The 14,317-nt window shown below is 34.7% G+C and overlaps 1 protein-coding gene across 2 annotated transcripts; it reads right to left on the bottom strand.

Annotated features, from left to right (window-relative positions):
* Positions 1–2,807: 2,807 nt before the first annotated feature.
* Positions 2,808–7,137, bottom strand: LOC111403971 (calcium-dependent protein kinase 2-like). 2 transcript variants are annotated; one of them, XM_023032666.1, is made up of 8 exons: positions 6,087–7,137; positions 5,170–5,313; positions 4,864–5,016; positions 4,156–4,271; positions 3,798–3,965; positions 3,569–3,696; positions 3,387–3,486; positions 2,808–3,308 (listed from the first exon to the last, which is right to left on the bottom strand). In XM_023032666.1, the coding sequence occupies exons 1-8, from the start codon at positions 6,766–6,768 to the stop codon at positions 3,234–3,236; spliced, it is 1,566 nt and encodes a 521-aa protein (XP_022888434.1). In that variant the 5' UTR covers positions 6,769–7,137; the 3' UTR covers positions 2,808–3,233. The 2 variants fall into 2 exon arrangements, with proteins under 2 accessions (XP_022888434.1, XP_022888435.1); XM_023032667.1 differs by having other exon boundaries at positions 4,864–4,986.
* Positions 7,138–14,317: the final 7,180 nt, after the last annotated feature.

Below are 14,317 nucleotides of genomic sequence, written 5' to 3'. Positions count from 1 at the left end.
AGTTACTAAATCGTAACTATGTTAAATTAACAAATATATTGAATTATTATTGATTACTACATTATTAACATGTTTTATATATTATGTTAAATTGACGAAAATAATTGAGTATATTATTAATTTATTATAAACAATTACGTTAAATTTACGAAAATAATTACTAAATTAAAAATTTTTAATTATTATTGATTATAATATTAAAAATAATATAATTAATAATGTAATTAATTATTATTATTATCATTATAGAGCGAAAATGACACAAATACCTCTAACTATTTTTATTTTTTTTTGAAAAATGAAATAGAAGGTCAAAACAGACTTTGCACAATTTGGTGCCAAAATTGGTGCAATGAACAGTGTCACACCATATATGGTGCAACATGAACGATGTTGCACCATTGTTGCAATGGTTGGAGCGACGTTTGCACCAAATTTTGGTGAAATTTGGATTTGGTGCAAAAGGGTGTCCATTGGAGATGTCAATGTATTTATTTATAAATTTATTTATTTATTTTATAACTATATAAGTTATTAAATTATAACTACGTTAAATTAACAAATATATTGAATTATTATTGACTACTAAGTTATTCACATGTTTTATATATTATGTTAAATTGACGAAAATAATTTATTATATTATTAATTTATTATAAACAATTACGTTAAATTGACGAAAATAATTACTAAATTAAAAAATCCTTAATTATTATTGATTATAATATTAAAAATAATAAAATTTAATAATGTAATTAACTATTATTATTATTATTATTATAGAACGAAAATGATACAAATACTCTTGACCATTATTTTTGAAAAATGAAAGAGAATGTTAAAACAGACATCGCTCCATTTGGTATAAAAGATGGTGCAATGAACAGTGTCACACCCAATATGGTGCAACATGAATAGTGTTGCACCATTGGATAATCGAATCGGAACAATTAAAGTTTGTTGAACAGCGCGAATCTTGAAACTTTAAACTTACACAATTGTTTGTAGAATCACATATGAGAATATCAAACCACAACCATTTACGCAATAGCGTAAGTTAGATGATCGAATCGGAACAATTAAAGTTAGTTGAACAACGCGAATCTTGAAACCTTAAACTTACGCAATTGATTCTAGAATCACATATGGGAATATCAAACCGCAACCATTTAGTTTGGAATAACCAATGGATGTCTACCTTAATCATATTAAGAATAAACTTAACCTTGATTTAATTAACTTCTCCTTTTTCTGTTGCATATAAATAGCCCCAACATCAAAGTTCATCCTTAAAATGGTTGTTAAGGTTAGTCTTTTACATTCTTTCTTGAATAAGAGTTTCTATTGTTATATTAAAGAGCATGGTTATAGTCGATCCATTCAACACGAGTGAACCGGGACCAAAGAAGTATGTGTACATAATCAAACAGGAGAGGAATGGAAAGGAATGACTGACGAAAGTGTTGGATTTGTGGAAGAGAAACATCTCCGAGAAGCTAGTCCTTAAAGAGTTCAAAAAAGAGTTTAGCTGTAATGGTAAAGTGGCATGGGACAAAACGTATGGGTGGGTGGTTCAAATAGAGGGCGACCATCGGAATAATATGTATAACTTCTTAGGCAAATCTGGCATTCTCAGCAGGGATAACGTTATAGTAGTTTAAGGTTTTTAAGGATTGATTGGAGGAAATTATGTAGGTAATAATTTACATTAGCTGAAGATATGAAGAAGCCTACTTAAAATAAAGAGACGTTGATAAAATATGTAAGTTATGTTATCTAGTCGAAGCCTAGCTATTAATATGAATAATGTTGTTTGTAAAATGTACTAGGTAATGGTGTTTTAAAGAAGCCTATCCTATTATGTTTGTTTTGGTTGTTCAGATTTTATTTTCAACCCTATGATTAAGTGTGGACAAATTTATCCGTCTAATCGATTCATACTGTCAAATTTACTTGACTCCAGTTGATTTGGATCAGTTTGGAGGGATACTGGTTCATTTTTCGTGTTGGTCAAAATTTCGGTTCGAGGGGTCGAGTTTAGAAAAAAAATTAATTTCAAGGGAAAATCCCCCTCAATTCGACAAATTAAACTGACTTGAACCAGTTTTAGTCAATTTATCCCCTCTATTCAGTTTAATTTCAAATTGGGATTTTACCCTACTCGATCGAGTTGGGTCTAAACCTGATCTAGTCCTATCCATGTCCACCCCTATGATTCGTCCATGGAGAAGCTAGTGAACTATTATGATCCTTTAGTATTTAAACTAAGCTAAAATACCCCAAAAAAAAAAAGGTGGTTGTTTGAGGTGGTCATATTATGCTCCTTGAGTGTTTTCAGCATACTAAGAACGATTGTGGGAAAAAAATCGTTCTTAGAATTAGTTTTAACCAAGACTTTACACAACAACTCTCTCATTGTTTTTCAATTTATAAGAAATCGAGCACTAAATTTAAAAATGCATTTTTAGTTGCATGGGGTTGGATTTGGGAAGAAGATTACTCTTTTCTTTTTCTTTTTTCTTTTTTTATGTCAGTTTTATTTAAAGTTAAATGTATCTAAAAAGTGTGTTGACATGTTTACCCTTGTCAAAAATTCCACGTGCACCTCACATGCCATATGTAAGGGACTAACGGACGAAATCCGTGAGTAGAAACGAGCTGCGTAAATTAATGAAAGATTGACGTTAAAATTCTTATGAGAAAATGGTTGAGGGAAATACTGGACATGTATAAAAGTCTATGCATAGAATATATCCTTGATTCAACGGTTACCTGAGCAACTAAGGTGATCTCATCTGGAGGATATATACAATAATGGGAATGTTAAATCTATGATACATGGGAAATTTGATCATGTCTAGAGAAGGAAACCTGTTATTCACGAAAAATCACAATATAAATCGTCTGTTAGACGATGACAGGGAATAACAAGGCTATGGAGGAAAAATAAAAAAATTGAAGCTTTCTTTGGGGAATCAGAGAATAAATATAGACAATTATGGTGTCTAAAAATCTCCTGAAGTGGATGAGAACAGAAAGAAAGGAAGGAAGGAACTCAACGGTGTAAACAATGACTAATTCACACTATCTACTGAAAAAAATAAAAAAACCAATCCAAATCGCAGCCTCAGAGGTTAACTTCAAAGCATGTCGGGTGGTGATCCCTCTTAGTCGTCAGCAAAGTAACTTCGTGAAAGTTTTAATTCTTAAGCTTATCCAGGTTCTCAAAACTGCTAAAAGAGTCTGTCCAGCCGTTGGGTTCCAGTTCTCATCATGGTACAAAATTCTTCGTAATTGATTCTTCCATCCTGGAAATTTGATAGGACTAGATTAGACAAGTATTTGAAGGAAGATTTTGATCTTCAATCTAATATAAACAAACTCACATTATCAGAGTCCACTTCAGATATTATTTCCTTTATGGTGGCTGGGTCGCCCATTCCATACTCCTTCATGGCTGTTTCTAGTTCATCTCTTGTGATAAACCTATAGTAACGTAAAATGAACTTATTCGGTAATACAATATACAGAGAGTTATAAGCTTTAAAGGCTTGCTCGGAGCACTTACCCGCTGTTGTCTTTATCAAAGTACTGAAACGCTTTGTAAAGATTTTCCTCTCTTTCTAATCTGTGTCTGTGCATTGTAGCAGTAATGAACTCAATGTAGTCAATTGTCCCATTTCCATCCACATCGGCCTGTTAGTGCATGATCGATAAGTTTCTCTTAAACCAGTATAAGTTAGGGAAACAGAAATATTATAGGAAAATTATCTGAGAATAAATGGGTATTATCTTACAGCTTCCATAAGCTGCTTGACTTCAGTCTCTGTGAGCTTTGAACCAAGTCGAGCCAATCCAGTTTTAAGTTCTTCATAGGTGATTGTTCCACTGTTGTCAGTGTCCATATTTGTGAACATTGCTTTCAGCCCCTGAATCTCTTCTGTAGATAAATTCTCCGCAATAACCTGGGATAGATCATCGAATAAAATTTATGACAAGACAGGAACAAATAACATTAGCGAATGAAACCTAATCAGAATCTATAATAAACAATTCTTGGTATCTGTATAACTGTAAGAGGGGAACTCATAATTCTTTATCGACTTCTTTGAAATAGACAAAATAAATCTAGAACGAATAGGTTCCAAACAATACCTTCAGCGCGAGTTTTTTGAGCTTGTTCATTGCTCTGAATTGCTTCATCCTAGAGAGAACTGCACTGTCTATAGGCTTATCTGATGCATCTCCACCTTCTCTCATCCATGGATGATCTATACGAGACAAAAATATTTAAAAACTTCGTTAAAAAGAATATAGGCTTTACTGCAGAAATTTGTAGATTCCAGAACAGTGAATGCAAAAGAAACAAAGCTATGTAGATCATTTTTAACAAAAAAGTTAAAGCAAATTTAACATTTAACTATCATAATATCCTAGGATGTCTTTGCTATGGAGCAAAATGAGGAAACTAAATCTCTAAGAAGACAACAAGAAAATGAATAATTGTCCGACTGTCTGATCAAATTAAGAGGAAAGAGCATGTTTTGTGGAGGAAAGAAACATTATAGCTCCTTGGAAAAGGCACCTTTGGATTATGTAAAATTAGTATGAGAAGAACAATCTTCTAAATTACAGTTATATTGTGGAATTTATAAATCAGAAAATGAAATAATGAGAGAAGCATGATCTTCGAACAATATTTCAGATGTTGGACTTTGTAGTTGGCTTCGTCACGATATCAAAAAACATAATTACATGCTTTCTTAATGCTTGATATAGAGCAGTATGATAGAAGAAATAGAAATGCATTCAGAAAAAAATATACTCTCAAGTTGATGGCTACTCATGCAATAGTAGGCGTACCAAGAACTTCAGCAGCAGTAATGCGTTCCTTTGGATCCTGTGTCAGCATCCTGCAGACCAGATCCTTTGCACTATTAGATATCGATGGCCAAGGTTTGCTATCAAAATCAATGTGGCCCCTCGCTATGGCATCAAATATTCCCTTATCAGTTTCTGCAATCAAAATTTTCTATAAATCACGAATTTTTTAGCCCTGATAAATCCATAAGAAGATGAAATATTAGACCACGAGAAACTGTTCTAATTTTCATTTTATTTTAGTTTTGGTAAGTAAATAACAATGTTTCCAAGATATATTGAGTTTACCTGCCCAAAAAGGGGGTACACCACTGAGTAATATGTATAACATAACTCCTGCACTCCAAATGTCAGCTTCCTTCCCATACCTGTGACGTAATACTTCAGGAGCTACATAATAAGCACTCCCAACCAAATCCTTATATACCTTCCCTGCAGAGTGAAGCCATTAAAAGAAAATTAAGATAAATACAAGTTCATGTGAAACTGTAAATGCTAGTGATTACTCATGCAACAAAAGTTCAAAGAACCGATTAAATACACTAATAGAGAAGCTTTTAGACTATTAAAATGGAGGAACGATCGTATGGAAACATAAGTTGCAGTCTTCACATCAGTCTACCCTTTTTTTTTTCCAAAACTTTAGGGATGAAATTTTGCAGCAGAACTTAGGATATTTCTTCATATTCATTGAAAAGGGCCCTAAGATGGCAATCAGATAAGCAGCGGACAGACAAGGGAACCTTAAAGATGCTAGAAGATTGTAGATATTTGATTCTACGAAATAAATTATAAACAAAATTTTGGATTCTGTCTTTCAAACATCTTAACGGCTATAAGAGTAGAACTTGAACCCTCTGAAAAATGACTAATTGATGCCACACAGGATAACAACCAGCTACGCAGATTCAGTAAAATTAAAACCATCGAAGAACATATTTGGAACACAGTTTCTGAACCACGCTGCACAAGACAATTTCTTCTTTTAGTCCTGCCCACCGTTGTCTAATGCATCATACTTCATGGTTCAATAATTCTTAAAATCCATAGCATACAATTAAGAGACAAATTATCAAGCTACATAGATATCCATAGCATTTGTGTCAATGATTCTAGAGTATATTACATTGCAGGCATTCTATAAATGCAATCATTAAAAGTAATCAATAGATGACTACAGTGGACGAAAAAGGAGAAAGATTTACCTTCTTCAATGAAAACTGATAATCCGAAATCGGTTGCTTTGAGCAGAGCCTTTTCACTCTTATCTGACAACAAGAAATTCTCCGGCTTAAGGTCCCGGTGCATCACGCCCATGAAATGGCAAATCTGTACAACTTTCACAATAGACCTACAGATTGAAGCAGCTGCTCTTTCACTATAATGTCCCTTAGCAATGATACGATCGAAAAGCTCTCCACCAGCACACAATTCCATCACAAGATGCACTGACTGTTTGTCCTCATAAGCACCCTTGAATTCAACAATATTTGATTGCCCACTCAAATGCTGCATGATCTGAACCTCTCTTCTTATATCCTCTTTATCACTCTTGTTAACAAGCTTCCTTTTAGAAATTGATTTGCAAGCATATTGTTGACCAGTTGCAATATCAGTACAAAGATGAGTAACACCAAATTGTCCCCTACCTAGTTCTTTTCCAAGGCTGTAATGGGAGTTGATATCTTCATACGGCTTTCCTAAAATGGTGTTTGCTTTTTGAACAACTCGTTTAGGGCTTGCGGGTGGAATTACGGGTAATTGAGCGGCATAGCCTGGGGACATTGTGTATTGAATTGGAGTCTGATTATGATGCACTCCATTCCCAGCTCTATGCCCATTAGCGTTCGACTTCACAGGTTTCTCTTTGCTTACACAAATCCCCATTTTCTCTCTTCCAATCCGTCGATTTCGATCCTTACAATACCCAAAAAAAAAAGACCTAACAACCAAAATCCATATAAAAAATTGACACAAATTCTGAAGAAATGGATCAGATCAGCGTCTATTTAATTGGGTTCTAATTGATTATTCAGGTATAAAAAGTAGATTTCTTTTTGTAGAAGACACAGAAAAAGTCTAAAATTGAAGAGGCAATAAGGAAATTGGACTTGAAGTTGATAAAGCTAATGAATGACTAGAATTAAATTCAAGACTTCACCAAATTGAAAAAGGATTATGAAAAAGACGAAGAATATGAATATAATTATGGAGGCAACGTTAACAAGAAGGTGGCCTGTCAAGCTGCAACCTTTATTTCTTATTCATTTATGAATTCATTAGTGGGTACATTTTAGTAATTATACTTTCATTATAATGTCAATCAAATAACTATATTTCTATTTTATTTAATCGATTTCAATAAGATAACTCCATTGTAATTTAATTTCAATCAGATACCCACAATTTAATTTATTTTCAATTAAGATAACCTTGTTTAATTCAATAATCAACAGAACAAACGGTGGTTACGACAGACAACCTTCAATCGATGTCATGAAATAAATTATAACCATCTTTTATTAAATATTTTGTCATCAATTTTTGTCCGTTACTTAAAATTGGATGGAATAATCTGATTAAAATCAATTTAAAAGTGAAGTTATGCAAAAGAATAAAATTGAAGTACAATTGCCTATAGATGAAAGTAGAGTTGGATACATTTTTTTGACTATTTACTTGATAAATACACTTCAGGGTAGTTGAAAAAATAAAAATTTTGTTTTTATGTAGGAAAGGGCAGTTGGAATATAGAGACAAGGACGTGTTCCATTTGGGGCGATTGCAACAAGAAAATAGTGGTTTTGTTTTATGGGGAATGAAAAAGTTAGTACTAAAAACGGGTGTTATCTATAACGCGGTTTTAATTATAAAAGAGACGTTTTATTCACAAGTACTACGTGCAAACAATAACATTCCCACTACAATTTTGTAATTCTGAGATTTTATTTATTAATTGTTTTGATTGGAATTAGTCAACTCAAGATATTTGTAGAGTCATTGATGCCAATTATCAGGCATTATAGGTGTTTAGCGGGTTAGTGACTTAACTAGAAATTAGAAGGCATTTTCTGGTATTTTGCATCTCTATTTATTTAGAGAAGAAAAAAAAAGACTTTTGAAGGTTTGAGTCTCTCGAGAACCGTTAAAGTCAGGAGTCCCTCAATCGAGCCAAAAATAATTATTTCTTTAGTTATTTCCGTTGCAGAAGCTCTCTTGAAAAATCTTCAAATCAGTAATTTTCGGGCTCAATTTAACGTACATTTCTCAACCAACAACCAGTCAAATCGGCTCTAAACCACAACCAATTGATTCATTTTGGTTGCTATTCAGTCTTACCCACGTAGGACAAGAAATGATGATAATTTATGGCCACAAAGGCTAAGAGAAGACATCACAAAGGTATACTATGAAAGAACCACCAATTGCACACGTTATACAAGCGTTCTGGACACTTCTTGAGACCTTTTTCTCACACAAAGGGGGGCAGCCGGGATTCACTTTTTCTTCTCTCAAAATCACACAATCATCATTAAAAAAGTGGCTAGGGCTATAGCCAAATATATACTCTAGGGTTAGGCTTTAAGTTAGGTCATTAAAAGGGTAAACAGGCCAAGATTCAAGCTATCCATAAGGAAATACAATTGACCCGGGTGTAGCTCATGAACTTGGTTGTTGGACTTATTTCATTCATCGACCTATACCTGTGAAATAATATTAACCCACGTTAACATCATAGCTCGGGATTTATTGGGTATTAAAAACCTAACAAATCTCCACCTTGATGCCCAATAAAATCTGCAAGCAATCAAAATACACAGTTAACACTTGCATAATCAAGGTAGCCAATAAAATTGGATCACAAACCTTACATTGTGTTTCCAACTCGAAACACATACCATACCTGCTCCATGTACTCACTGGGGCTAAGGTCAAAACACCCAAGTAGAAGCAAATATTTAACAGTAAACAAGCAAGAGCAAATACACGTGCGATGACGATATACTATAGGATAACACATATAGATCTTTTCAAAAAACACGTTCACATAGAACCATAGATTAACACCAAGTCAATCAAACCACGGTCAACCACATATGCAACACATGCATAAATGACCCTAAGAAAAGATCGCACCACACTTATCATATCCCATTCTATGTTGCTCACACCTCGAGAACACATATCTCCTCTCATCGCCCACCAAGCTCATTAGACAGATCACTCAACTCATGTCTAACTGGCAAGTCACAATAGATCCTAAGTCCACGGCATAATCCTCTATCTCCACATCACTTCTCCCAACCTACTTGGATAATGGGTCTTCACCTAACATAAGTGATAGAAGTGTCTCTCTCACACTCCACCTGATCAGGGTCTCTTTCCAGATAAAGGATTCTAGACATTTGATCACATCTCCACTCGTGATCCAAATGTCACACTCCACATCCCCGGTACAAGCCACCATGTACCCCTAGGCATCTATACTCCACCTTACAAAAAAACATACAACACACTGCTAATACAACCTAACCCACTATGCATGTAAACAATTACACCAAATAATCCTAATATCTCAAATTCATGTAAATGCACATATCAAACACATTGAGATGTAGCAGATAATCACGCAACAAAATTTAGACAATCACACACATACAGAAAAGGATCACACACAGATGTATATGTAGTGACTAGGTTTACACTTAATAAACCTAACTAGGGTCATAACTTGACCCCTCAACCAAATTCGTCTCACCTCTCATCTTATCCTTCAACTTGTCTTTTTTCTTGGGACAGTCCCTAATAAAGTGTCCAGACTTACCACAAATGTAACACCTTCTACCACTAGACTTGTCTCGTCCCTTGCCCTTCTTCTTACTACCCTCATCACTCGAGTCACTACTCGAATCACTATTGTCTTGAGTTCTACCCAAATTCATTTGCTTAAACTCTATCCTACTCCTCATCATATGTAACTCACCACTCCTCTTATCCTCTTTTTCAATCTTAATCTCCATCTCCTTACTTCTAAATGAGTCTATGATAATCTCGAGTGTTGAGGTATCCCTACCGTACTTAATTGCATTCTTAACCTCTCTATATGACTCAGGCATGGAATTAAGTAAAATAATAGCTTTATATGTTTTAGACACATTTTCATCACAATTAATGATGTCTTGAACTAATTTGTTAAAGACATCCAGATTGTCCTCAAGATCCTTTGAAGGATCCATTTTAAAATTGAAAAATCTTTCAAACAAGTACAATTTATTAGTAGTGGACTTAAACAAATATAAGTCCTCCAACTTTTCCCAAAGTTGTTTGGTAGAATCCAGTTTTTCAACTTTTCTCAAAACAGTATCAGACAAGTGTAAAATAATTGAAATGTATGCAAATTCATCATACTCTTCTTTTTATGCTTCTGTTAAATTTGCAGGAAATTTGCCATCTATGGCTTTTAAAATTTTTTGTTGAACCAAAATATCCTTCATCTTTTGTTGCCAAATTGAAAAATCCCCTTTTCCATTAAAAATTCCAACTTCAAAGTGTGAAGACATTTTTAAAAACTAGAATAACCAAAAGCACAGATAGGTTACACAAAGTTATCCTATGGCCGCAATATACACTGTTCTAGATTCCCAGGATTTCGTAAGATTCACGATCTTAGATCAAGGGAATGTTCGAACAGGTCAAGTCCAGGTGTTCTAACAGGAAAATCAATGCAACACGAAGGTATGTAAACAAAAGTTCAAAATTCCACGCAACAAGTCTCACATAGTGACTATATGATAGGTAAAGCACAAAATCAACTACCAATTTGCAATCAAAACTCAACACTTCAAAAAATAGAGCAAATAATTCCTAAATTTTCTAACACAAGCAATGGTTACCAAGCAATGACAAGCCCCAATCCTATTGATCACTCCACACAATGATCTACTAGTGCTGAAATTAAAACTGAGATAATTCAATATACCAGAGCGGGCCAATCTGAGTCCGTAAATTATAAGACACACGAATTTAACACTTTAGGACCACCACTATTCATCCTAAAGTCTCTGGAAACTGCAGCAATCAAGAAATCACGATCGAGTCCCAAACGCTCGAAGAACAACGCTATCCAAATTCTTCTGCGTACCCTGAAACAGAAAACTTTCAACACGAAAAATGTCAGAAATAATATGAGTAACAAACTGCCTAAAGGGACCGTCGCCAGAAAACCCTCCACATGCCCGCACGCGCCGATCGATTCTCCGCGCGTGGCCTCCACGCGCCGCCGCCACCCGCCTCCTCCATCCACACGCGCTTAACCACCTTGATCGCCACCACCTGCACGTTACACCAGTGGTCTCTATTTTCCCAAACTCCTTCTGGATTGGTCAGAAAATACCAAACCAGGGGCTGATTTTTAACAGTTTTCTGGACAGTTTTTCGATTTGATTTCTGCTACATTTCTGCCGATTTTCTGGACGATTTTCTGGTAGATTTCATGAGCCAAAACCTTTACCTTGAAGCTCTGATACCAATTGTTGCGAAAGCTCTCTTGAAAGATCTTCAAATCGGTGATTTTCGGGCTCAGTCCAACGCACATTTCTCAACCAACAACCAGTCCAATCGGCTCCAAACCATAACCAATTGATTCACCTTAGTTGCTATTCAATCTTACCCACGTAGGACAAGAAATGATGATGATTTATGGCCACAAAGGCTAAAAGAAGACACCACAAAGGTATACTATGAAAGAACCACCAATTGCACACGTTATACAAGCGTTCTGGACACTTCTTGAGACCTTTTTTCTCACACAAAGGGGGCAGTCGGGATTCATTTTTTCTTCTCTCAAAATCACACAATCATCATTAAGAAAGTGGCTAGGGTTATAGCCAAATATATACTTTAGGGTTAGGCTTTAAGTTGGGCCATTAAAGGGATAAACGGGCCAAGATTCAAGCTATCCATAAGGAAATACAATTGGGTCAGGTGTAGCTCATGGACTTGTTGTTAGACTTATTTCATTCATCGACCTATACCTATGAAATAATATTAACCCACGTTAACATCATAGCTCGAGATTTATTGGGTGTAAAAAATCCAACAATTTCGATATCAACAATGTGTATATTTGTAGAACTTTTTTATTTTATGTCAACGTGATATTAGACTTGTTCAAGATGATTGAAGCATAGGCTTAATGGCCTCTCTCGAAAGTTAGAAATTCAAATCTATTTGAATCTCTGACCGTGCAATGGACATAATGAAATGGCATCAAAAGTGTCAGTTATTAAAGTTTATTCATTGCATCAAAAGTTGAATTGTGTTATATGTACATTTATTGATGACATCTTTGTTTACATTCAATCATGTGTAGAAATTTGTGACACTGAATACAATGATAAAAATACTGGCCACCTCACACGCTGTCAATCAAACTGTACTTCTATCAAAATTGATCAAAAGTTTGACCTCAACCACTCACTCTTAAGAGGCCCATTTGGTGTGGCTATTGGTAGGGTCCCTCAACACCTCCGAGAGAAGATGTGACAAGGTTGCCGCGTTGCCTCAGAGGGGCATATGGCGAGGAGTTGAATCAGAAAATAGGACGAATAAGGCTATGGAATTATTGCCTAGTTATCTCATATACGAGAATAGAACCCTACAAACGAAGTGATGCAGACAGAGTGCTGGTGCTAGCTTGGCATTTTTCTCCACGTAGATTGGAGGCGTAATAGGAACTATTACTAATATCGTATTAAGAGGGATATTTATGAGAATACATAGGATTTCATCTATTTATCAAAATGGCACAAGTTAGATAGACCTTTCCGCTGATTCATTTTTCTGCTTGCAACATTGAGAAGATGACATTTGAAAAGACCTTGTGCAACAGATAAATTTTGCCCCCTTGAAAGACGATTTTTCCTTTATTGAGATTATGATAAGGTACTTTCTGTTAAGACCGTAAAAAGATAATCCTATATTCTTTCTTACAGGTGATAAATTGATCTTATCAAGTATGAGTTGCTACCTTTGAGAAGGTGCTCAAAGAGCCACATAGTTTTTCAACAAAATAGAAAGTTTCATACTTCAATATCTACAACTCAACATATCGAGCGGATAAATCATTTTTGTAAAAATAATATTTTTCATCATCAGTTGTCTTCTTAATATGGTAATTAAAGCATCGCCAATTGCCAATCACCATGCATGATACAAATTCACAAGCAAATAATAATTGAATTAAAGAAAGTTAAATAACATGCAAGTACAACTAAGAATGAACAAATTGGAGTCAAGCGCGAAACAGTGAAGTGTTACCTCTTATATTTGTGTATGAAAAATTCATATCTTGGCTTCATGGGAATGCTTATGAGGTTGATAATGGCAGAAATCAAAATATATTGCTGGTGAAGTATTTGCAACGGTCAAGGCAACTTAGGCAAGAAGTATATGAAGTTGGAGATAAACTCGTTGAACTCTAACACTAAGAAACTTGGCTCCAAGGCATGTGTTTGCTCTTTCTTTTCCTTTAGAGGATATTTTCCCACACCCCGGTGACGCATATGGGCAAGCAAAATGTTTCGAGAATACAATGGAATTCGAATATGATGTCTGCATCTTGCACAAAACGAAGATAATCCCGAACTTTAAGGAGAAAAGAAGTCAATATGAAAAGGTTCATTTTCTTTATTTCCGGATTACAGAATATGAACAAACTTTGAAAATTATGAAATTTCAAGTAAGCAAGAAAATAAGTTTTCAAGCAAGTTTCATTTATTACATATAATAATTCATGTACTTCATGTTGGAGACGACTTATAAAAAGGGCTATGTAAAGGTTGGTTTTTGATATATTTGTTTGACCAATTTTAACCCGCAATAGCGTGATCAAAACACAATTTATATGAATGGAAATTTGGACAGAGTTTCGGTATAATAATTATGTAAAATAAAGGTTAAAAAAGAGTAGAAATAGAGAATAATCCAAGACGATATATTATCTCTTTCCTTAAAACAAATTGTCTCGCTACGGTGCTTACGATGAATGGCACTTCTCTCTCAAGATACAATGAATTCACAACTTGTGGTAGCAGCATTTCAAACCACAAGAAATCGACGAACTTTTGATAGATTTTTCCTTCTACAAAGGAAATGTATGAAATGCTATGAAATTAGAAATGAGAGAATTGTAAGAGAATGAATGATCAATGTAATTGGTGTACCCAAAATCATGTCCATAGGGTTTTATTTATAGATGTAGAAAGGGTGCAAATGAAGTGGTGTGGGTCAAAACATACATCCTTTCAAAAAAGCTGCAACACTTGGCCAAAACCTGCATCCTTTTAAAAAGTTGCTACACTTCATTTCTTCCAACTTTGGTCCGCAATTTCTCATTCATCCGGAATTGGTTTCAAGATTCCAAATATACCACGAC

The sequence above is a fragment of the Olea europaea genome, chromosome 11 (genome assembly GCF_002742605.1).
Source record: "Olea europaea var. sylvestris chromosome 11, O_europaea_v1, whole genome shotgun sequence".
Classification (NCBI taxonomy): domain Eukaryota; kingdom Viridiplantae; phylum Streptophyta; class Magnoliopsida; order Lamiales; family Oleaceae; genus Olea; species Olea europaea.
The sequence above is the reverse complement of the archived record's forward strand: the minus strand, read 5'-3'. Positions and strand labels throughout refer to the sequence as shown.

Bases quoted from the DNA above. Each gene is read 5' to 3' on its own strand.
- LOC111403971 (XM_023032666.1), bottom strand. From the start codon at position 6,768: ATGGGGATTTGTGTAAGCAAAGAGAAACCTGTGAAGTCGAACGCTAAT. The intron at 5,017-5,169 runs GTAAACTCAATA...TTTTGATTGCAG, and splicing joins TGTACCCCCTTTTTGGGCAG to AAACTGATAAGGGAATATTT. The intron at 3,309-3,386 runs GTGAGTTTGTTT...TCAAATTTCCAG, and splicing joins CTGAAGTGGACTCTGATAAT to GATGGAAGAATCAATTACGA.